The sequence below is a fragment of the Salvelinus alpinus genome, chromosome 5, assembly GCF_045679555.1.
Source record: "Salvelinus alpinus chromosome 5, SLU_Salpinus.1, whole genome shotgun sequence".
Lineage (NCBI taxonomy): Eukaryota > Metazoa > Chordata > Actinopteri > Salmoniformes > Salmonidae > Salvelinus > Salvelinus alpinus.
The window spans coordinates 29,665,889-29,688,561 of NC_092090.1; the positions used below are offsets into that span (position 1 = coordinate 29,665,889).

General features: G+C 43.6%; 1 protein-coding gene across 4 annotated transcripts in view; it reads left to right on the top strand.

The window, feature by feature from the left end:
• Positions 1–22,673, top strand: part of LOC139575024 (serine/threonine-protein kinase 33-like) — a 38,371-nt gene that overhangs the window by 5,239 nt on the left and 10,459 nt on the right. For 2 of the 4 annotated variants that reach the window (XM_071399937.1, XM_071399936.1), the window contains exons 2-6: positions 18,445–18,501; positions 20,979–21,123; positions 21,646–21,759; positions 21,894–21,998; positions 22,146–22,284. In XM_071399937.1, the coding sequence (XP_071256038.1) occupies positions 21,001–21,123; positions 21,646–21,759; positions 21,894–21,998; positions 22,146–22,284 (481 nt within the window). In that variant the 5' untranslated portion in view covers positions 18,445–18,501; positions 20,979–21,000. The remainder of the gene's footprint in view (positions 1–18,444; positions 18,502–20,978; positions 21,124–21,645; positions 21,760–21,893; positions 21,999–22,145; positions 22,285–22,673) is intronic. The other 2 variants (XM_071399938.1, XM_071399935.1) reach the window with 1 other exon arrangement.

Sequence of the window (22,673 nt, forward strand, 5' to 3'; positions counted from 1 at the left end):
GGTTAAAGAAACATTCAGTCAAATCATTTGCATAAACCCCAAAAAGTATAGATAGAAATGTATGTTAGAATGGTTTATAAACTACAGCTGCATATTAGCCAACGTGACATATCCTACACATAGACTATACCTTGCAATACAATCTTCTCTAAAAACAGCTGGGCAAAATGTATACAATGTGCTCTGCAATAAGATGACCACAGTTTGATTCTAAATCAGATGAGTTCTCAAATGTCAGCAGCTGCCCAATGCCATGGTCGGCACGCATAATGTTGAATGCATTTTAATATGAGGTGTGGAGAATGATAAAGAGTCTGCAGGATTATAGAAAAAGCAGTCAATATTTGAGTTTCAAATGCTAAATGTCCAGTGAGTTTTAATAGATTTAGGTGGTTTAAATGATTACTTTTCTACTAACCTTCAAAGTTGACGGTGCCAAATTCTTGCCAATCCATTATTCTACTACTAAATATGCATGTTTTCCATAGTGTACCTGTCATGCCTATACATTAGAACAAAGAACATCACATTTAGTGTTTCACCATTTTGAGTACAAAGACAAATAGTGAAGATGTCTCAGGCAGTATTTGAAGTATCTGTCATCAACACAGATACCCCCCCCCCCCCAAACTGCAGTAGGATGGTTCTCCTCACAGGTGAATGACTCAGCTGAGCCCATGCTTGGTGAATAGCACTTGGTTGATCACTGGGACCAGGACAAAGGAGAGGAGACATGAATGAATCAAAGAAATCATCACAGCAGAAGATTGTAGTTTAGGACCTAGAAAATAACATCCTGACAGCCAATTTTTTTTTAAACAATAACTGGGCTACTAGGGTAAGGATAGAGAAATGATAATAACTGGGCTACTAGGGTAAGGATAGAGAAATGACAATAACTAGCCTACTAGGGTAAGGATAGAGAAATGACAACAACTGGGCTACTAGGGTAAGGATAGAGAAATGACAATAACTGGGCTACTAGGGTAAGGATAGAGAAATGATAATAACTGGGCTACTAGGGTAAGGATAGAGAAATGACAATAACTGGGCTACTAGGGTAAGGATAGAGAAATGACAATAACTGGGCTACTAGGGTAAGGATAGAGAAATGACAATAACTGGGCTACTAGGGTAAGGATAGAGAAATGACAATAACTAGGCTACTAGGGTAAGGATAGAGAAATGACAATAACTAGGCTACTAGGGTAAGGATAGAGAAATGACAATAACTAGGCTACTAGGGTAAGGATAGAGAAATGACAATAACTGGGCTACTAGGGTAAGGATAGAGAAATGACAATAACTGGGCTACTAGGGTAAGGATAGAGAAATGACAATAACTGGGCTACTAGGGTAAGGATAGAGAAATGACAATAACTGGGCTACTAGGGTAAGGATAGAGAAATGACTAACTAGGCTACTAGGGTAAGGATAGAGAAATGACAATAACTGGGCTACTAGGGTAAGGATAGAGAAATGACAATAACTAGGCTACTAGGGTAAGGATAGAGAAATGACAATAACTAGCCTACTAGGGTAAGGATAGAGAAATGACAATAACTAGCCTACTAGGGTAAGGATAGAGAAATGACAATAACTGGGCTACTAGGGTAAGGATAGAGAAATGACAATAACTAGGCTACTAGGGTAAGGATAGAGAAATGACAATAACTGGGCTACTAGGGTAAGGATAGAGAAATGACAATAACTGGGCTACTAGGGTAAGGATAGAGAAATGACAATAACTGGGCTACTAGGGTAAGGATAGAGAAATGACTAACTAGGCTACTAGGGTAAGGATAGAGAAATGACAATAACTAGGCTACTAGGGTAAGGATAGAGAAATGACAATAACTAGGCTACTAGGGTAAGGATAGAGGCAGGGTGCTCTGCATCCTATTCCAACTAGGCCTATTGACAGGGATAATGTAGTCTCAAAATCCCAACCCTAGGCAACACGGTGACTCTTTTGGCATAGAGGAACTACGTCACTGCCTACGTCTATAAGGGTAGAAAAAATATCTGTGGACTCTCCCAACAGGGAGAGGCAGACATGCCAGAACGCTGCGGATGTTGATGCAAACTAGCCACTTGTGAAATGCACTCCATAAAAAACATCCGTGATCTTCATCTTGCTAGCTACTAATTCGTTTTTTGTTGAAGTGGATAAACTAGTGACGTAGTTCCTCTGTCAAAAACGTCCATCCTTGAAACCAGACCCAAGTCACCCAACCCTAGGATCGGGTTTACAAGCATTTCTTTTTTTGTCAGCATGAATGCCTTGTATTAGCTTTACAATACTTGTTATATATAGATTTTTGTAGTCTTAAATTATTACTAATAATGATAGCTAAAGCGCCCTGTCCCAGAATGGCATGCTAGTGATAAAGCTACAGTATCTGCTGCTGCCAGCTAGCAACATGTCTGCTTATTTTAGCTCGCTAGCTACATTGCTAAGGTTACTGCGTTCTAAGTAAAGTTGGGAGTTATTTTACATTAATGGTATCATGTTTCTATAACTAAATAGATTACAAATATTAAAAAGACTTGATAGCAGTTTGTCGGGCTGAGATCTCTCGAGCTGTCGCCAGCTGTGTTTATGTATCTTAGGTACAGAGAACATGATTGGCAGACGTGATCAGCAGAGATGGTACCTGGATAGTAAGAGTTTTGATTGATTTACTGTTTAGTACTTGGCAGCGTTTGCCTGTCCAGCTAGCGAACATACAAGTATGTATTTTGAAAACAATTGCAAGAATTAACATGGCCAACAAACAGAAATGTGTTCATATGAAATATGCAAAATATAAAAAAACATCTCCTCCCTCGTCAGAAAGCGATCATCTCCAAAACTAAAGCAGATCCGATGCTTCGGCCCACCACCTACAGAGGATAGTGCTGTCCAGAGTCGTACTGTATATAGAGAGTTGGGCCAATGCATGCGGTTTCTGTCTGAACGTTCAGCAAGCGTAACTTTCTCTTCCATAGCCGCTGTTAAGTGACAATTGACACGTCCGCATTGTGCTGTTCATTTCTAATAGTTTTTAAAACCAATGAAGATGTGCAGTGAAAGCATACTGTGTATGCAATTTGTTGACACCGCAACACAGTACGGACTTCCCGAATGCTAATCAATAAAAATTTCAGTTAAATTCACTGCTCTGTTTGACTTGTTTACAGCGGGTCATGACGTAGGAAATTGTCAGAGTCTCTCTTGTATTGGTCACCAATTTTCAGAATAAAGGTGCTAACATGGCGTCCGTTCCAAAACCTGGCCCAACTCTCTTAATATATGGCACTGGTGCTGTCCATAGGGTAAATACATTTGAATTAAATTACAGACCCCTTTATTTAAAGGGGGAGATCAAGCTGATCCTAACTGTTATAGGGCTATTTCTATTTTGCCCCGTTTATCAAAAGTGTTGGAAAAACTTGTCAATGATCAACTGACTGGCTTTCTTGATGTCTATAGTATTCTCTCGGGTATGCAATCTGGTTTCCGCTCAGGTTATGGATGTTTCACTGCAACCTTAAAGGTCCTCAATGATGTCACCATTGCCCTTGATTCTAAGCAATATTGTGTTTCTATTTGTATTGACTTGGCCAAAGCTTTTGATACGGTAGACCATTCCATTCTTGTGGGCCGGCTAAGGAGTATTGGTGTCTGGGGGTCTTTGGGCTGGTTTGCTAACTACCTCTCTCAAAGAGGGCAGTGTATGAAGTTAGAAAATCTGCTGTCTCAGCCACTGCCTGTCACCAAGGGAGTACCCCCAGGCTCGATCCTAGGCCCCACGCTCTTCTCAATTTACATCAACAACAGCTCAGGCAGTAGGAAGCTCTCATCCATTTATATGAAGATGATAGTTTTATACTCAGCTGGCCCCTCCCCGGATTCTGTGTTAAATGCTCTACAACAAAGCTTTCTTAGTGTTGATCAAGCTTTCTCTACCCGTAACCTTATTCTGAACACCTCCAAAACAAAGGTCATGTGGTTTGGTAAGAAGAATGCCCCTCTTCCTACAGGTATTATTATTACCTCTGAGGGTTTAGAGCTTGAGGTAGTCCCCTTATACAAGTACTTAGGAGTATGGCTAGACGGTGCACTGTCCTTCTCTCAGCACATATCAAAGCTGCAGGCTAAAGTTAAATCTAGACTTGGTTTCCTCTATCGTAATCGCTCCTCTTTCACCCCAGCTGCCAAACTAACCCTGATTCAGATGACCATCCTACCCATGCTAGATTACGGAGACATAATTTACAGATCGGCAGGTAAGGGTGCTCTCGAGCAGCTAGATGTTCTTTACCAATAGGCCATCAGATTTGCCACCAATGCTCCTTATAGGGCACATCACTGCACTCTATACTCCTCTGTAAACTGGTCATCTCTGTATACCTGTCGCAAGACCCACTGGTTGATGCTTATTTATAAAACCCTCTTAGGCCTCACTCCCCCTATCTGAGATATCTACTGCAGCCCTTATCCTCCACATACAACACCCGTTCTGCCAGTCACATTCTGTTAAAGGTCCCCAAAGCACGAACGCATCACTGGGTCGCTCCACTATTCAGTTCGCTGCAGCTAGCGACTGAAACGAGCTGCAACAAACACTCAAACAGGACAGTTTTATCTCTTCATTCAAAGACTCATTCATGGACACTCTTTTACTGACAGAGGTGGCTGCTTTGTGTGATGTGTTGTTGTCTCTACCTTCTTGCCCTTTATGTTGTTGTCTTTGCCCAATAATGTTTGTATCATTTTTTGTGCTGCTACCATGTTGTGTTGCTACCATGCTGTGTTGTCATGTGTTTCTGCCTTGCTATGTTGTTATCTTAGGTCTCTCTTTATGTAGTGTTGTGTTGTCTCTTGTTGTGATGTGTGTTTTGTCCTAATATTTATATATATATATATTTTTTTTTAATCCCAGGCCCCCGTCCCAGCAGGAGGCTTTTTGCCTTTTGGTAGGCCGTCATTGTAAATAAGAATTTGTTCTTAACTGACTTGCGTAGTTAAATAAAGGTTAAATAAAATGTAAAAATACCATGAGACATCCATGTCTTTATTATAATTGTTTTCACCTTTATTTAACCAGGTAGGCCAGTTGAGAACAAGTTCTCATTTACAACTCCGACCTGGCCAAGATAAAGCAAAGCAGTGCGACAAAAAACAGCAACACAGAGTTACACATGAGATAAACAAAAGTACAGTCAATAACAATAGAAACAATTCATCACTGGAAAAGATAAACAGTTGAGATTTGATATCATTTAAAAGCTTACAAACAGGGTTGTCAAACTATTTTATAATTTCTGGTAAAAAAAAAACTGAAATAAAATAAATGTTAACTTTTTAATGTCAATTATCTAAAAACACATATGTTCACATATGGTGTAGCTAAGCCCCTATTTTACATCATCTAAGGTTTTGGTGTTGTGCCCGCCATCGGTTGAGACACAACTTGCTCTTGAATACAGGGTGGGTGTAATGTTTTGGCAGATAAATGTACTACAATGGGAATATATTTTAAATTTCAACTCTCAAATGGTACCACAAAGATTGCTGGTGGTCCACACGTCAGAGAATGTTTACTTGAATGGGAATATGTTTACAATTTTACTGTCAATCGTCCATAGGAAACCTATTGAAATCCTATAGATTTAGAATAAAAATGACCATTTAAGTTGACATTCGACAGTGGGTGGACCGGCGGTCATGTTTGTGATTAGTAATTGAAGTTAAAATTTAAATGACTTTTAATTTCACTGGTGTACCAGCCAAATTGCAATGGTATGAAGGATTAGGTCCATTCTATGAATTATATTTCTAAGATTGAAATGACACCCACCCTGTATTCAAGAGCATATTGTGTTTCAACCAATGGCGGGCACAACACAATCAACTCAGATGATGTGAAGTAGGGTCTAAGCGAACACATGCAAATATACAACAACAACAAAAAATTGGAGTTTATGCAGTTTTAGGTAATTGACGTTAAATGCCTAAACATGACATGATTTTTATTAAACATTACTTCTTGAAAAAAATAAAATTGTTTGAGAACCCTGTTTGTAAGCTTTTAAATGCCATTTATCTTTTCCAGTGATGAAGACATGGATGTCTCATGGTATGGTGGGGTATACAAAATGGGTCAACTTTGAGTACCTTTTTATTTCCTGAATTCGGGTCAAAAAAGTAACTTTTTGACCACTTCCATGGGCAAACAGTATGGAAAGTTTTTGTTTAAATCAAAAGGAGATTTTTTGGGAAGTCCGGGGTGACGAGTACCGGGTGCGAACATAGCGCATCCTTCAGGGCCTGGAACGCTGCCTCTGTGTCCTCCGTCCATTGCACCGTCTGGGGTAGTGGTGCCTTCGTTAAGTCTTTGAAGGGTGAAGCTATTGTGGCAAAGTTAGGTACAAATCTACTGTAGTACCCTGCTAACCCCAGGAATTACTTCACTTGCCTCTTGGTTCGGGGGACCGGCCATCCCCTAATGGCAGCGATTTTTATTTATTTATTTTCTTGGGGTTTCACATTTCTCCTCCCGATCTGATAGCCCAGGTACTCCACCTCAGCGTAGCCCAGCTTGCACTTGTGGAGTTTGCGGTCAGACCTGCATCCCTTAGCGCATCAACCATGGCCTGTAACCTACAAAGATGTGACTCCCAACTGTCACTGTGCACAATTATGTCATCTAGATAAGCAGCTGCGTACTCACTGTGCGGCCGCAGGACGCGGTCCATGAGTTGCTGAAAGGTCGCTGGTTCCCCGTGGAGCCCGAAAGGCAGAACCTGGTAGTGGTATAGCCCCCCCCCCTGGGGTGGAGAAGGCAGTCTTCTCCCAGGAGGCTGCTGCCAGTGGCACCTGCCAGTACCCCTTCGTCAGGTCCAAGGTGCTGACATATCTCGCCATCCCCAAGCAGTCGATCAGTTCGTCCACCCGGGGCATGGGGTAGGCATTGAACTTACTGACCTTGTTCAGGCCCCGGAAGTCATTACAGAAGTGGACGGTTCCGTCCGGTTTCGGAACCAGCACTATGGGGCTAGACCTCTCACTGTGTGACTCCTCCAGTACCCCCATTTCTAGCATCGTCGTCACTTCCCGCTGGACCGCCACCCTCCGGGCTTCTGGTATCCGGTATGGCCGTTTACGCGCTTTTCTCCCGGATGGGTGTGGATATGATGTTCCACGAGATCTGTGTGCCCCGGCACCTCGGAGAACACGGCCATATTCCGCTGGACCAACTCTCTGAGCTCTTGTCGTTGGGTTGGGCTGAGGTCTTCCCCCATTGCAACTTCAACCAAGGGCGGGCCCTGCTGTGGCCGGGTCCACGTTACGCACAGAGCCTCACGTGCGTGCCATTTATTCAGTAAGTTCACATGGTAAAGCTGGAGGGGTTTTCTCCGCCCCGGTTGGTGGACCTTATAGTTGACGTCGCCTACCCGCTCAACGATGTCGTAGGGCCCATGCCACGTAGCCAGGAATGTATTCTCCGTTGTAGGGATCAGCACCAAGACCTTCTCACCTGGTTGGAACTCTCGTGGTTGGGCACCCCGGTTGTAGACATGCTCCTGGGCACGTTGCGCCTGGGCCATGGGCTCTCTCACCACTGGCCAAATCGCCGTCATCCTCTCCCTCATCTCCTCCACATGTTCTACTACGCTGTGAAGGGGGGTCGGCTGCTCTTCCCAGACCTCCTTGGCTAGGTCCAGCAGCCAGCGGGGCCGACAACCATACAGGAGCTCAAAGGGGGAGAACCCTGTGGATGCTTGGAGTACCTTGCGCACTGAAAACATCAGGTCGGGAAGCAGCTGGTCCCAGTTCCTCCCGTCTCTCTCGATGACCTTCTTCAGCATCTGTTTTAGGGTCTTATTGAAGCGTTTCACCAGCCCGTCCATTTGTGGATGGTACACACTGGTCCTCACCTGTTTTATTCGTAACAGATTGCAGACATCCTTCATCACACGAGACATGAACGCGGTGCCCTGGTCTGTCAGGATTTCCCGCGGAATACCCACCCTGCTAAATAAATGGAAGAGCTCCCGTGCGGTACCTTTTGCTGCCGCCGTGTGTAGCGGGAATTCCTCAGGATACCGGGTGGCGAAATCCATGATTACCAGGATGTGTTGGTGTCCCCTCGCGGTCTTCACCAACGGACCCACCAGATCCATTGCCACCCGCTCGAATGGCACTCCTATAATGGGCAAGGGAACCAAAGGGTTTCTATAATGCACCCTCGGAGCTGTGATCTGGCACTCAGGGAAACTACGGCAGAAATCCTCCACGGCGCGCTTGACTCCGGGCCAGTGGAACCGGTTCTCGATCCGCTCCCTGGTTTTCTCCATCCCCAGGTGTATCCCAAGCATGTGGGTGTGGGCAAGCTGCAACACAGTCCTAACATACTGGCTGGGTATGAGTAACAAGTCTTTTGTCTCCCCATTATGCTTTACTACCTGATACAATAAATTATGCTTGATTGCGAAGTGGGGGTAGCGCCAATCACTTACCCCAGGTAACAGTTCGCCATCCACTGGAGATTGGGGTCTTCTAACTGGGCCGTTCTGGAGATTGGGGTCTTCTAACTGGGCCGTCCTGAACTGACCCGTGAGGATTCCTGTGTCGGGAGGTCCGTCTAGGGCCTCCACCTCCATAAAGGGGAGCCTGAGGTCTTCCTTGCACGGTTGCTCGCTTGCCGGAGCGGGGTCGTCTCCCTCCTCCGAGTTCGACTCGGGCCCAGTGGACACCTCTCGTGGCGGGGGTTGGGTTGCACAGACCACCATCCTTTTTCCTTTTCTTCCTACCTCCTGTGTGCGCCTCCCCAGGTCCCTCCTCCACAGTGCCTGGAAGAGAGGGCAGTCTCGACCGAGGAGAATGGACACATCTTGGCCATGTTCTGTTATAATCTCCACCCGGCACAGCCAGAAGAGGACTGGCTACCCCTCATAGCCTGGTTCCTCTCTAGGTTTCTTCCTAGGTTCTGGCCTTTCTAGGGAGTTTTTCCTAGCCACCGTGCTTCTACACCTGCTTTGCTTGCTGTTTGGGGTTTTAGGCTGGGTTTCTGTACAGCACTTTGAGATATCAGCTGATGTAAGAAGAGCTTTATAAATAAATTTGATTTTGATTTACACAGAACACTGTCATCACTTCGTCCCCCGGTTCCTCCTTCCCCTCTCGTGTGAGCCACTGTGGGTGGGCCAGGGTCACCATGCTGCCGGAGTCCAGCAGAGCGCTGGTGTCGATGCCATCGATTCGTACAGGAACCATCGAAGGGGCCGTCTCGGTGTGTGCCCAACAGGAGGTGACTTAACTCGCCATCCGGGTTACACCAGAGCTGGGGGATGCGGAGGGCATGGCCTCTTCCTGGCTCCACGCCCCGGCTCACCGCACTCATAGGAGCGTCTCTGATCTGGGTCCATCAGCCGCCGATGTCGTCGGTTTGGGTCACCCTCCCGATTCACAGCCTCAGCTGGTTCTGTACGGACACCCTTCAGCCCCTCGCCTCTCTTTGTGTTGTTCGTCCCCTCACCACGTCTCCGCTCGGGCCCCTCTCAGCAGGTCCTGGGTGTTCTGGTGAATTTCTACCGTGGTCAGCAATTCCTCCAGGCTCTGGGGGTTCTGCATGCTCACCGTCTTCTTCATCTCGTATGGCATGGCCCGAAGGTATTTATCCAGGACAAGCTTGTCGAGCATCGGGAGGGACGGTACTTCCGTCAATAGCCAGCCCTTGGTCAGACGCACCAGGTCGCTCATCTGAGCACGGTCAGGAAAGGGTGGGGTCAAAGTCCCAGTCATGGACCAGTTGTGCACAGTGTGCGAGATTGAACCCATAACGGCTCAGGATCTCCCGTTTGAGTCCCTCATAATTCGCAGCCTGGTCAGCATTCAAATCAAAGTAGGTCTTCTGGGCCTTCCCAGAGAGGTAGGGTGCCAAAAGGGTGGGGCTTGGGCCATCCTTCCCTCTGTGCCGTCCTCTCGAAGGTGCACAAATACGACTCCATATCATCTTCCTTCCTTAACTGAACCAGGAACCCAGACTCCTGAGCCCACCCAACCTTCAACTACCAGTCTGCGGTTTTGTTGGTGCTGCTCCTCCAGTGCTTGCTCCTGGAGTGCCTGTTGCTTCTGCTGGCTGAGGATGAACTGATCCACCAGCTCCTCCATGGTAATCTCCGTACGCTCGACCCCACGGCACCCAAAGCTACTGAGATGCTCGCATTCTCCACCATATGTGGTAAACCGTGGGGTGTTGGGTTGAGCATGCAGAGATTGACACTGAGACAGGGAGGTTTTAGTCTGCAAAAACAACTTTATTAAGACAGAAAATAAATATAACAAAGAAAATCACTTAGGTTTGGCTCGGTCCTTGTTCTCTACTTCTGCTCGCTGTCGGCCTCTCCCCGTTCTCTCTCGCGGTGTCAGTGTTCCTTTTATTTTGCCTCCACGGCTGGTTGGCATTTTCCCCTAATTGCCTCCACTTGGAGCTGTCCGTGTCGGGGTGCCCAGCTCCCGTATTCCCAGCAGAGGGAGCCAACGTCGCCTCACGTACCTCCCCTCTATTACCATCCCCCGGGGTAGACCTCCTGGGATACCACAACACATACAGTGATAATGATAGACCTGGATGGCGTTGTCCGATTTGCTGTGACTACAAAACAGTCCAGTATAGCAACTTAAGTCCAGTAGAGGACTGTCTGTGACACAGTACAGCACATAGCCTAGTTCTTCTAATGTATGGTTTAATGAAATGCACCAACATGATATCAGACACCCTTTGATAAGATCACCATCCTTGCAGGTGAGTATATCCCCCCCGAAGTCTTCAGAAAGCGAACTAATTAATTTCCACTTTGTTATTGTCCTTTGATTCCTATTGCATGGATAGTTTGAGGCCTTCTGGCATCTTTTCTTGCTTAAAAATTATGAATGACTGAAGTTTAAACTTGGCTATTAGGCCGAGTTGGTGTTTTGCTAAGATTCCTTTGCAGTGTTTACATTCTGAGATGTTTCTCTTTGAGATGTCATTTGAGAATCTGTGGAATATATCCTTTTCAAGATGCCTTCTTTGGTTCCTATTGCTTGGGCTAGTGTTATACAGAAGTTAGCCAATAAAACCATTAAGAATTGCTTTAGAATTTGTTGAGCCTTATCTGCTAGCAACATGTAGAGTCCTCTGTGCATGCAAGGCAAATTGATTTTTAGGTTCCCCTGAGTAAAGCATGTGCCACTGGCCTCTGGACACGTACAGTTGTTTGTCACTGGCCTACATAATGGCAAAGTGGAATAACCCCTATAATGGCAAAGTGGAATAATGTTTAAAAAATATATATGTTTACAAATTAATAAAAAATGGAAAGCTGAAATATATTGTGTCAATAAGTATTCAACCCCTTTGTTATGGCAAGCCTAAATTATCTAAGTCACGTAATAAGTTGCATGGACTCACTCTGTGTGCAATAATAGTCATTCTAAAATCATGTTGAGCACTGTCTCATCTCTGTACCCCACACATACAATTATCTGTAAGGTCCTTCAGTCGAGCAGGGAATTTCAAACACAGATTCAACCACAAAGACCAGGCAGGTTTTCCAATGCCTTTCAAAGAAAGGCACCAATTGGTAGATAAAAATAAAAAAATCATTTATTAAAAAAAGCAGACATTGAATATCCTTTTGAGCATGGTAAAGTTATCAATTACACTTTGGATGGTGTATCAATACACCCAGTCACTACAAAGATACAGGCATCCTTCCTAACTCAGTTGCTGGAGAGGAAGGAAACCGGATTTCACCTTGAGGCCAATGGTGACTTTAAAACAGTTACAGACAAGGTGCAAATCAAATTTGGGGGTGGTCTCTAAATAATGCAAATTCAACCATTCTCCTATTTGTTTGAAATGTAGTGGTAAATCTGTTTTACAGTGGTAAATATTAAAATATAAGCTTCCAAATGAAACAAACACCCCCACCTCTCTGTCATGGTTTAAACCAATATACACTGCTCAAAAAAATAAAGGGAACACTTAAACAACACAATGTAACTCCAAGTCAATCACACTTCTGTGAAATCAAACTGTCCACTTAGGAAGCAACACCGATTGACAATAAATTTCACATGCTGTTGTGCAAATGGAATAGACAACAGGTGGAAATTATAGGCAATTAGCAAGACACCCCCAATAAAGGAGTGGTTCTGCAGGTGGTGACCACAGACCACTTCTCAGTTCCTATGCTTCCTGGCTGATGTTTTGGTCACTTTTGAATGCTGGCGGTGCTTTCACTCTAGTGGTAGCATGAGACGGAGTCTACAACCCACACAAGTGGCTCAGGTAGTGCAGCTCATCCAGGATGGCACATCAATGCGAGCTGTGGCAAGAAGGTTTGCTGTGTCTGTCAGCGTAGTGTCCAGAGCATGGAGGCGCTACCAGGAGACAGGCCAGTACATCAGGAGACGTGGAGGAGGCCGTAGGAGGGCAACAACCCAGCAGCAGGACCGCTACCTCCGCCTTTGTGCAAGGAGGAGCAGGAGGAGCACTGCCAGAGCCCTGCAAAATGACCTCCAGCAGGCCACAAATGTGCATGTGTCTGCTCAAACGGTCAGAAACAGACTCCATGAGGGTGGTATGAGGGCCCGACGTCCACAGGTGGGGGTTGTGCTTACAACCCAACACCGTGCAGGACGTTTGGCATTTGCCAGAGAACACCAAGATTGGCAAATTCGCCACTGGCGCCCTGTGCTCTTCACAGATGAAAGCAGGTTCACACTGAGCACATGTGACAGACGTGACAGAGTCTGGAGACGCCGTGGAGAACGTTCTGCTTCCTGCAACATCCTCCAGCATGACCCTTTTGGCGGTGGGTCAGTCATGGTGTGGGGTGGCATTTCTTTGGGGGCCGCACAGCCCTCCATGTGCTCGCCAGAGGTAGCCTGACTGCCATTAGGTACCGAGATGAGATCCTCAGACCCCTTGTGAGACCATATGCTGGTGCGGTTGGCCCTGGGTTCCTCCTAATGCAAGACAATGCTAGACCTCATGTGGCTGGAGTGTGTCAGCAGTTCCTGCAAGAGGAAGGTATTGATGCTATGGACTGGCCCGCCCGTTCCCCAGACCTGAATCCAATTGAGCACATCTGGGACATCATGTCTCGCTCCATCCACCAACGCCACGTTGCACCACAGACTGTCCAGGAGTTGGCGGATGCTTTAGTCCAGGTCTGGGAGGAGATGCCTCAGGAGACCATCCGCCACCTCATCAGGAGCATGCCCAGGCGTTGTAGGGAGGTCATACAGGCACGTGGAGGCCACACACACTACTGAGCCTCATTTTGACTTGTTTTAAGGACATTACATCGAAGTTGGATCAGCCTGTAGTGTGGTTTTCCACTTTAATTTTGAGTGTGACTCCAAATCCAGACCTCCATGGGTTGATAAATTTGATTTCCATTGATAATTTTTGTGTGATTTTGTTGTCAGCACATTCAACTATGTAAAGAAAAAATTATTTAATAAGAATATTTCATTCATTCAGATCTAGGATGTGTTATTTTAGTGTTCCCTTTATTTTTTTGAGCAGTGTATTTCTGTGCTTGGCACTGTCCACTCAGTACTGCTGTATTTCGGCCTTAGCTGAGCTCCTTTACGCATAGATTTTCCTTGGTGCTTCCTAATTTTCGCCATTTGTTTTCCAATGCGTCCTTGATTTAATAAATGACCTATTCCTTTATTCCAATGCATAAGATCTTTCCATTGATTTTATCATTGTTTGCTTTTATCAGTCAGCTGTTTAGAGCGCTCATTGTGTTGTTTTTCAGGTCCGCGCGGGTACTGGTGTTCTCCGTACCATCCGTGGCCAAAACTATTTGACCATTTATTTAGCTTTTATTTTCTATCATTATTTGTTTTCTTTCCTGGAACAGCTGATGGTCGACAATATCACTAGCCTACAGCTAGACTCCAATCTAGCCAACAAAAAGGCTGGCTATACGTTAATGACAGGTGACTCGGTTAGAAGCATTCAATTTTGCAAGGGCATAGGCCTACAACTGTCTTCACGGTGAAACATAATGAAATGTTACATAGGCATACTTAGAGTGCATTTTCAGAGATCTCCAAGATTCATGATTCTATACAGGCTTCAATGTTCTAATTCAATTGTTTTAAATGCTTAATAATGACAACACTGTCATTAATGTAAGGAAAGAAAGATGGTGTTTTATGTCACACAATCTGAAGACTCCAAGCATTAACTGGGGCTCCCGAGTGGCACAGCGGTCTAAAGCACTGCATCTCAGTGCTTGAGGCGTCACTCAAGACACCCTGGTTCAAATCCAGGCTGTATCACAACCGGCCGTGATTGGGAGTCCCATAATTGGCCTAGCATCGTGCGGGTTTGGCCGGTGTAGGCCGTCATTGTAAATAAGAATTTGTTCTTAACCTTTATTTAACTAGGCAAGTCAGTGATTTTTTTTTTTTACATTTACATTTAAATCATGAAATCATGTAAAACATGTTTTGATTCAACTCATGTATAATATTGAATGTAGGCTACCTGAGTATATTCATGTGTGTAAAATTGCCTAGGCATAGAGGGTAGGCTACAAGCAGTGGTATGGTCCTAGTGGAGGGTAAATGTAAGTAAACATTGTTTACCCACATTTTTCAGAAAAATGCATTGTATAGGCAGTATAACTTTAAAAAATGTAATTATACCTTGACCGGCAGTCAGTTTACCCACATTCTTTTTACCACTACATCACTGGCTACTGGTAGGCCTCTTTGAAGATTCATGGTAATACACATTGTAACATATTCTAGTAAGTTGTGTGTGTGTTAGGGTGACCATCCCGTTTTCCCCGGGACCGTTTCGGCCCCATTTCAGGTGTCCCGACTTTTCATGTTACAAAAAAGGTCAATTTGTCAGCAAGACGCATCAATTAATGCTGAATGTCATTAGGCCCACTGTTTGGTGTTCTATAACAGATGTCTATTTCCCTTCATCAAATGGCAAGAGTATACATGCAGTTTTAATGCTGGAATTATTTTGGAGTGGACAAACATGCACAGGCAGCCTTCTTTTTGAAGTTATTTGTTTGACAATCAGATTCAAATATTATGACTGGTTGTGTTCATGACACATTTTAAAAGATAATTCATTTTTACAGTTTAAGTGACGTCTTTATTATTAGGCCCATACTATTTTTTTGGAGACCCCCGAATGTCATGATGTAATTCACACTGGTTACAGAGCTTAATGGCTGTGATAGGAGAGAACTGAGGATGGATCAACAACATTGTTGTTACTCCACAATACAAACGTAATTGACAGAGTGAAAAGAATGAAGCCTTTACAGAAAAAAACATTCCAATACATGCATCCTGTTTGCAATAAGGCACTGAAGTAATACTGTTAAAATGTGGAAAAGCCATTAACTTTCTTCCCTGAATACAAAGTGTTATGTTTCAGGCAAATCCAATCCAATACATTACTAAGTACCACTCTCCATATTTTCAAGCATAGTGGTGGCTGTATCATGTTATGGGTATGCTTGTAATCGTTAAGGACTGAATGAGTTTTTCAGGATAAAAAATAAATGAAATGGAGCTAAGCACAGGCAAAATCCTAGAGGAAAACCTGGTTCAGTCAGCTTTCCACTAGACACTGGTAGATGAATTCACCTTTCAGCAGGACAATAACCTAAAACAAAAGGACAAATCTACACTAGAGTTGTTTACCAAGAAGGCAGGGAATGTTTCTGATTGTCCCGATTTAGTTTTCACTTAAATCTGCTTTAAAATCTATGGCAAGACTTGAAAATGGCTGTCTAGCAATGATCAACAACCAATTTGACAGAGCTTGAAGAATGTTGAAAATAAATAATGTGCAAATATAGTACAATCCAGGTGTGCAACGCTCTTAGACTTACCCAGAAAGACTCACAGCAGACTTACCCAGAAAGACTCACAGCAGACTTACCCAGAAAGACTCACAGCAGACTTACCCAGAAAGACTCACAGCAGACTTACCCAGAAAGACTCACAGCAGACTTACCCAGAAAGACTCACAGCAGACTTACCCAGAAAGACTCACAGCAGACTTACCCAGAAAGACTCACAGCAGACTTACCCAGAAAGACTCACAGCAGACTTACCCAGAAAGACTCACAGCTGTAATCGCTGCCAAAGGTAATTCTAACATGAATTGACTCAGGGATATATATACTGTATTTCATTTTCAATAAATTAGCTAAAATTTCTTAAAACATGTTTTCACTTTGTCATTACGGGGTATTGTGTGTAGATGGGTGAAAGAATCTATTGAAAATCTATTGAATACATTTTGAATTCAGCCTGTAACACAACAAAATGTGGAATAAGTCAAGGGGTGTGAATAGTTTCTGAAGGCACTGTATCAGACATGACCTGAGAAGACAAAAGGAATTATTGGAAGGCCCACTAAGTGGCTTGTTTACAGGGTGCTACATACTTATGGCTGCAGAGTGGAGGAACTAAAGGCACCTTACATTTCTTTCAAGTGCCCATCAATTGAAGCTGTCAGGTAATTCAGAATGATGGATACGATTTTAAGCAGATATTGGATGTCTGAATGTTCAGCTTGGCAAAGACAGGGCTATAGTTCCTTCAGTTCAGACTGATTGCTCTGCCAGGCACAGTTCTCAACAATAAACACACTCAGCACAGATACTGTACTGCACAAAGGCATACCTTTTTAGAGGAAGTCAATTGTAACCAAGGAGAGCTTGTGACCGACTCAAGACTATTCTTTTTTTTATTAACCTAAAATGTCCTTAGTTTGAAAGTCTCATGGCATTGACAAAGAACATGTGATTTTGCTCATCAATCAGTTAAATCTGTCTATATAATGTTATTCATCCCATAATTTAGTGAACTAGACTGCCTCAGCATTGTCATTCTAGACATGCAAAGCCTTCCCTCATCAGGTAATGTAATTCCATGCTTCATTAGTACTGTGAAGTTTATCATTTGTCATCAAAGCCAGCTGTCAATAAATAATTAAGTTGCAGATGAGAAGAATGAAATATTTTGGCTGAAGGAAGGAAGATTGCTGTCTACATTTTAATTGCATACACACATTTTGTGTGTGTGTCCAAGGTTTTAATTAGCTGTGATGTGGCTACAAAGCAGCACCTGTTCATAGTCTGCCTACTTTTTGAGCTCTACTTTCACCTTCAACAAACATCATTATTTAGCATATTTACACCTATAGAAGAAAACATTTAGGCTAATGATTATATAGCAAATGGGCAGACAGTTCAGGCACTGCTCCCCTTTCATCTGAATGAAAAAGAATAGGAGCCTAACGGCAAACCTGCCATTTTTTGGGGACCAATGTCTTGTTTATTACAGTGTAATAATTGTGGAAGAATCAAAACTATAGATTTTATTTAGGCCTACACCTTTCCGTTGCCACACAGACCATGAAAGTGCGATGGCAGTGCATGTCGAAGACAGAAGAAAGAGATGGAGGGGCTGGAGAGCGAGATAGAGGAGACCTCTATCTGGTCCAGAATTATCTTCGTGTACAGGCATCATTCCAATGTCACATTTTTTATTTGCATTCCAAGCTGAAACACTGCAGCTCCCTTGCAGTCAAGGGAAACAATGTGCATTTCCATCCACAAACAATCAGTAAATAAACTCTAATGGGGTTCTGACAGAATGTCATCAATCGATCCCTCTGCTTTTTCAATCCTCTCAAACATAACTATCTGCCATAATTACTTTCTCCTGAGATCTGGCGAGCATGAGGAAGCATGTGGTTCCTGTCTGGTAGGATAGCCTACATGTTAATATATTCTACTGTATCTCTGTGTGTGAACCAAGCCTATGATGATGCTGTTTTAGAAGGTGGTGGAGACCAACCTCTATTCAGTCTGTTAGGCTAGTACACTAGTAAAAAGGTGCACACAAAGCAGGATATCAATCACATCGGAAATGATGTAAGAAGTTTGTTTCCCCCATTCAAAACCCCATTTCTAATAGGCTAACTTGTAATGTGCTCTTTGCTATTGCATCTTTATTACTCCTGTTTACATGTATATTACCATAAGTATTTATATATTCCCACTACCAGTCACTTTTTATGTATAAACCCACCTCAACCATTCTAGCACATTGAAAAAGGTACTTGCACTGACCAGTGTATATACCTGCATTCTCGTGTTTCTTTAACACATCGTGTGATTTAAATTTGTACATTTTATTATCTATAATATTATTATCACTGCATTGTTGGTAAAGAGCTCTCAAGGTAAGAATTTCACTGTACTGTTTTACACCTGTTGTATCCTGTGTACGTGGCGAATAAACTTAGAAACATGAAACTTAGAAACATATTTGACGTGTAAAATAAATCAGTGATGATTAAATGTGTATTATAACAGCATAAGCCTATTTTTTGTGTTCAGGTCTGATGGGCTGTGAGAAGCAGTAAACATGGAACACTTTGAGGCTGCTCCAGGTTGGTAAGTACAGTCTGCGTTGTCTTGTTGTCATTCACGTACATGCTAGGCCTATGCAATACATGGCACTTTTGCTGCCGCTGATTCATTGAAGGAAGAAAGCTGCTAACGCAAAAATGTAGTTTGTCTAACTCATCTTTTTTTGCCTCTAAATATGTAATTTGGGGCTTCATAAGTGCCAATAGTGTTTCAGTGAGCTGTTGATTAGTTTTGAGTGCAGTCGTGCCTCTTCTGTCTATACCATTCGTCATGCTAATTCACATTTTAATTAATGTCCGTCAAGCCCTATGGTTAAAGCAATATTCACAGGCTTGACTACCCCATTAGAGGCTTTAGTACTGAGTAATACATGTATATGGTTTGTTCAGATTCTCAAATCCACAGCAAGCGCAGTAATTCTGATATTTTGGAAATGCTTACAATCAAATTCAATTATATGTGGGCCTATCTTTTATGGAGCCGTTATGGCAGCTCTTACTGATAGATCTAACGCATGTTCTCAATTTAGCCAGACTGTACAGTACATTCTGTTCAATCAGTCTGAAAGCTGACATATCACTCATTTAAGGTTTCTTTTAGAATCCATTACAGTAATATCCTTCTCATGAGACTATTAGCAGATCACTCAAACATGATTGGGAGATTGGCTAAACCAAGAATGTGATAGTACTGTAAGGCCCCTCTGGCTTAAAGCAATCCAAGACCTGTGGATCTGTAGTGACCCATTTTAAGGTCAGACGTCTCCCTGACCTGACCCTGATATCTAATTTCCTCCCCACTGGGCTGGCTGGCAGGCGGGCACACCCTCCCTAAGGCACCTGCAGAGCAAGACGCCGGTCCTTCCCTGTGATACACTCATCACATGCCTCCCTCTCCCACAAATGAGCTGTGATTGAGGTGATTGGGATTTCCAGAGGCTGTCACAATGGTTTTGACTAGCAAATAGACGGGTGGTAATGGGAGAGACAGGCCTGTTATGAGAGCCCTGTCAGGGATAAGATAATGCGTCAGAGTGAAGAGGTTAAAGACACCGCTTCCCTGTTAATAATTAATTGGTGTCCGTGTGGCGGATCCACTCCAACGCTCCCAGTCATCACTTGATAATTGCTTTACATTTAATTTGGCTTTGGAGAGCATTTTTCAAGCGAAGTAAATTGTGCTTAGTGTTAATAATATGAACCCGTCTTCAGACACCGGTTTGGTCAGAAACCAATGGTGAATAGACAAAGGTAGGCAAAGTGTGCCAATTTGAACGCTGGAGATGGTGTCTCCATTTCTAAGTAGTTTATCTTAAACACTAATTTACATTGTCGTTTGACAGGGGGAAATATATCTATGGTTCTGTGATTTAACAAAGAAGATAATTGTTACCATTATCAAAAGTAAATTTGGGAATAATCAATTTTTTCAGTTGTATCATAGAATGACTAATTAGGGGATTCATAATACTATTACTTTTACCTGGGATGGATTAAAAGAGTAGGCCTATTATTGTACACCACAGTAACTCACTTCTATAACGTATTAGAATGCTATCATGTGAAATGAAAAGTCTGAATAGGCATCTTATTGCGTACTATAAGGGGGAAACGGAATGAACCCTTTACTTTTCTCAATGTCAAGTGTCTCACCTAAGCATTTCCCAACTTTAATCCTCTTAATAAAAAAAAATCTGCCAGGTGCTCTTTAGCATTTTGGGGTTCTGTGTTGCGGCAGCTTGCTCTGGTCTAAACAGTGGGGGAGAAAGAATCTGAGTTACCTTAAGTAGCAGAGCTGTCGCCACAGTGACAGTGTCAGGCCTCCTACTGAGGCGCCCTCCAACTGACTGGCTCCTAAGGTCATGTAAGTTAAACTGCCCAGGTGTATCTGTGTGCAATTAAGTGCTAGACATAAGAGAACCAGCAGACGTCACGTCAGACTCCGGCCCCAGAGGACAGGAGTTGCCCATCCCTGACCTATATAGTGATTAGGGCTGGCACAATTACTGCATAACCAACAGTTATGGATGAAGATTGTAATTTTAAATAAAATAACAGTTTACGTTTATTTGATACTTTTTTTGTGTGTGGCACGAACAGCTGAACATGGATTCTTAACAATGTGATGAAAATGTGTTGCTCCTTGCTGAAACAAGCAAAGAGTTGTAGCAAACAAGTCTTTGGTTGCCTAGGCAATGCCCCCTCCCTGCAGCAGCAGCACGGCAACACATGCAGTCAGGAGAGGAGGAGAACACTATTGGAACGGTGACCACTGTCATTTGGCTGACCAATAACTGTCACCCAAAATTCCATGACTGTCACAGTCCCAATAATGATGTTAAATAACAGTTGGACATCAACTGAGCAAAATCCTATTTCTGCTGAAATAATCCTGTAAAAATGTACATTGTTGTATGATTGTTAGCTGTAGTGTGATTAGACTGTATGCCTGGATGCACCCAGAAGGGGTAATGTGTGCTCGTGTGTGTGCGCTTCACCCAGCTATAAAGCTCCTCATCTGTAGATGACACCATCAGATGTTTGTGGAGCTGGCATGAAAATGGCTTCTCAGTGGAACACTGCCCGTGTGAGCAGTGCAGAGAGGAAGGTGCCCCACACCCGTATGGAGGATGAGGCTGACCTCCAGGTAGGTAGAGACCACATCCATGTTTATTCCCAGTTTCCCCCCACCGCCCTGGGGCACTAGTACCACCCTCTACCCCTCCCCGGCTGACCTCTATACTGCCTCCATCTGCACCAGTTTGCTCCTGATTCCACCCCCTCTCGGTGCTTCGGATGCTCTCTTTGCCAAATCTGCAGCAGGCAGTGCTCAGCCTTGCATGCGCAGAGATAATGATCAAGTTAATTAGACCTGAGATTGAATGAACTGCGGCAGCAACTTAATCATTTGTAACTTGATTAGAAATACTATATTCTGCAACTCCAGAGACTGGCAAACTTTCCTTATTTGAGTGCTCGAAAATTAAGGTCCACTTTAGGATTCAGGTCTTGAGATAATGTTGCAATAGAAGCAGGGAAATAAATCCGAGCTCGTATACTCAAACAAGCCCATAAGCTGAGGGTACATTTCCTTGTGAATGGTTTTACTGAGTTGACAGAGCAGATGTGAGTTGCCTTTCTGTTAATGGTTCCTCTGTTATCCCCATAGCAAATATACTCATTTGGGAGGAAATTAGGTCAAGGTAGCTTTGGTGTCGTCTGTGAAGCCACCCACAACGAGACAAGGAAGAAATGGGCTATTAAGAAGGTGAACAAAGAGAAGGTGAGTGCATTAGTGTTTCCCATGGGCAGCTTGTTGACTGCTGTGTTGAAAAGAGACACTCTAAAGTCAGTCTAATGGCTACTAGAACAGCCCCACACCTCAGTGCACTCACTCAGCTTCTTCCCTCCATGCAGGCTGGAAGTTCAGGTGTTAAACTGTTGGAACGGGAAGTGAGCATCCTGAAACGTGTGAACCATGCACACATAATACATCTGGAGGAAGTCTTTGAAACACAAAAGGTAAGGGATGCTTTCTTAGAAGTAATGGAGTCAATATCTCAGTAGTGTGCGTGCAGACGATTGCGTAAGCACCATGAATGAGAGCGAGGCCGGTCAGATCTATTTGTGGGGGCCATTATCAGTCTGTGTGCTGTGCTTTGTGTCCAGAGGATGTATCTGGTTACTGAGCTGTGTGAGGGAGGGGAGCTGAAGGAGCTCCTTCAGAAGAACACACGCTTCACAGAGGAGGAGACCAAGCACATCATCAACAGCCTGGCTGAGGCCATCGTCTACCTGCATAAGAAGGGTGATATGACTGACTAAAGTTATAGGTTTCACACCGTTACAAGGCTCTACATTTGAACATTTTACACTGTGAAACTGTATTTCAAGCAACAATAAAGGGTAAGAGGCAGAATATCAGACTATGCCTTCTTTGACCTTTATGAAACATAACAAACTAATCTAGGTGCACTGATTAAATCATTCCAACATTAATGCAAACAGTACAGACAATGTGTTGTATGAGTAAATTGTGTGCGGGGACGATGTTCAAATTGGTGATATCACGGTCACATCGTACTCAAACGAGTCAAATTGGTGATATCACGGTCACATTGTACTCAAACGAGTCAAATTGGTGATATCACGGTCACATCGTACTCAAACGAGTCAAATTGGTGATATCACGGTCAC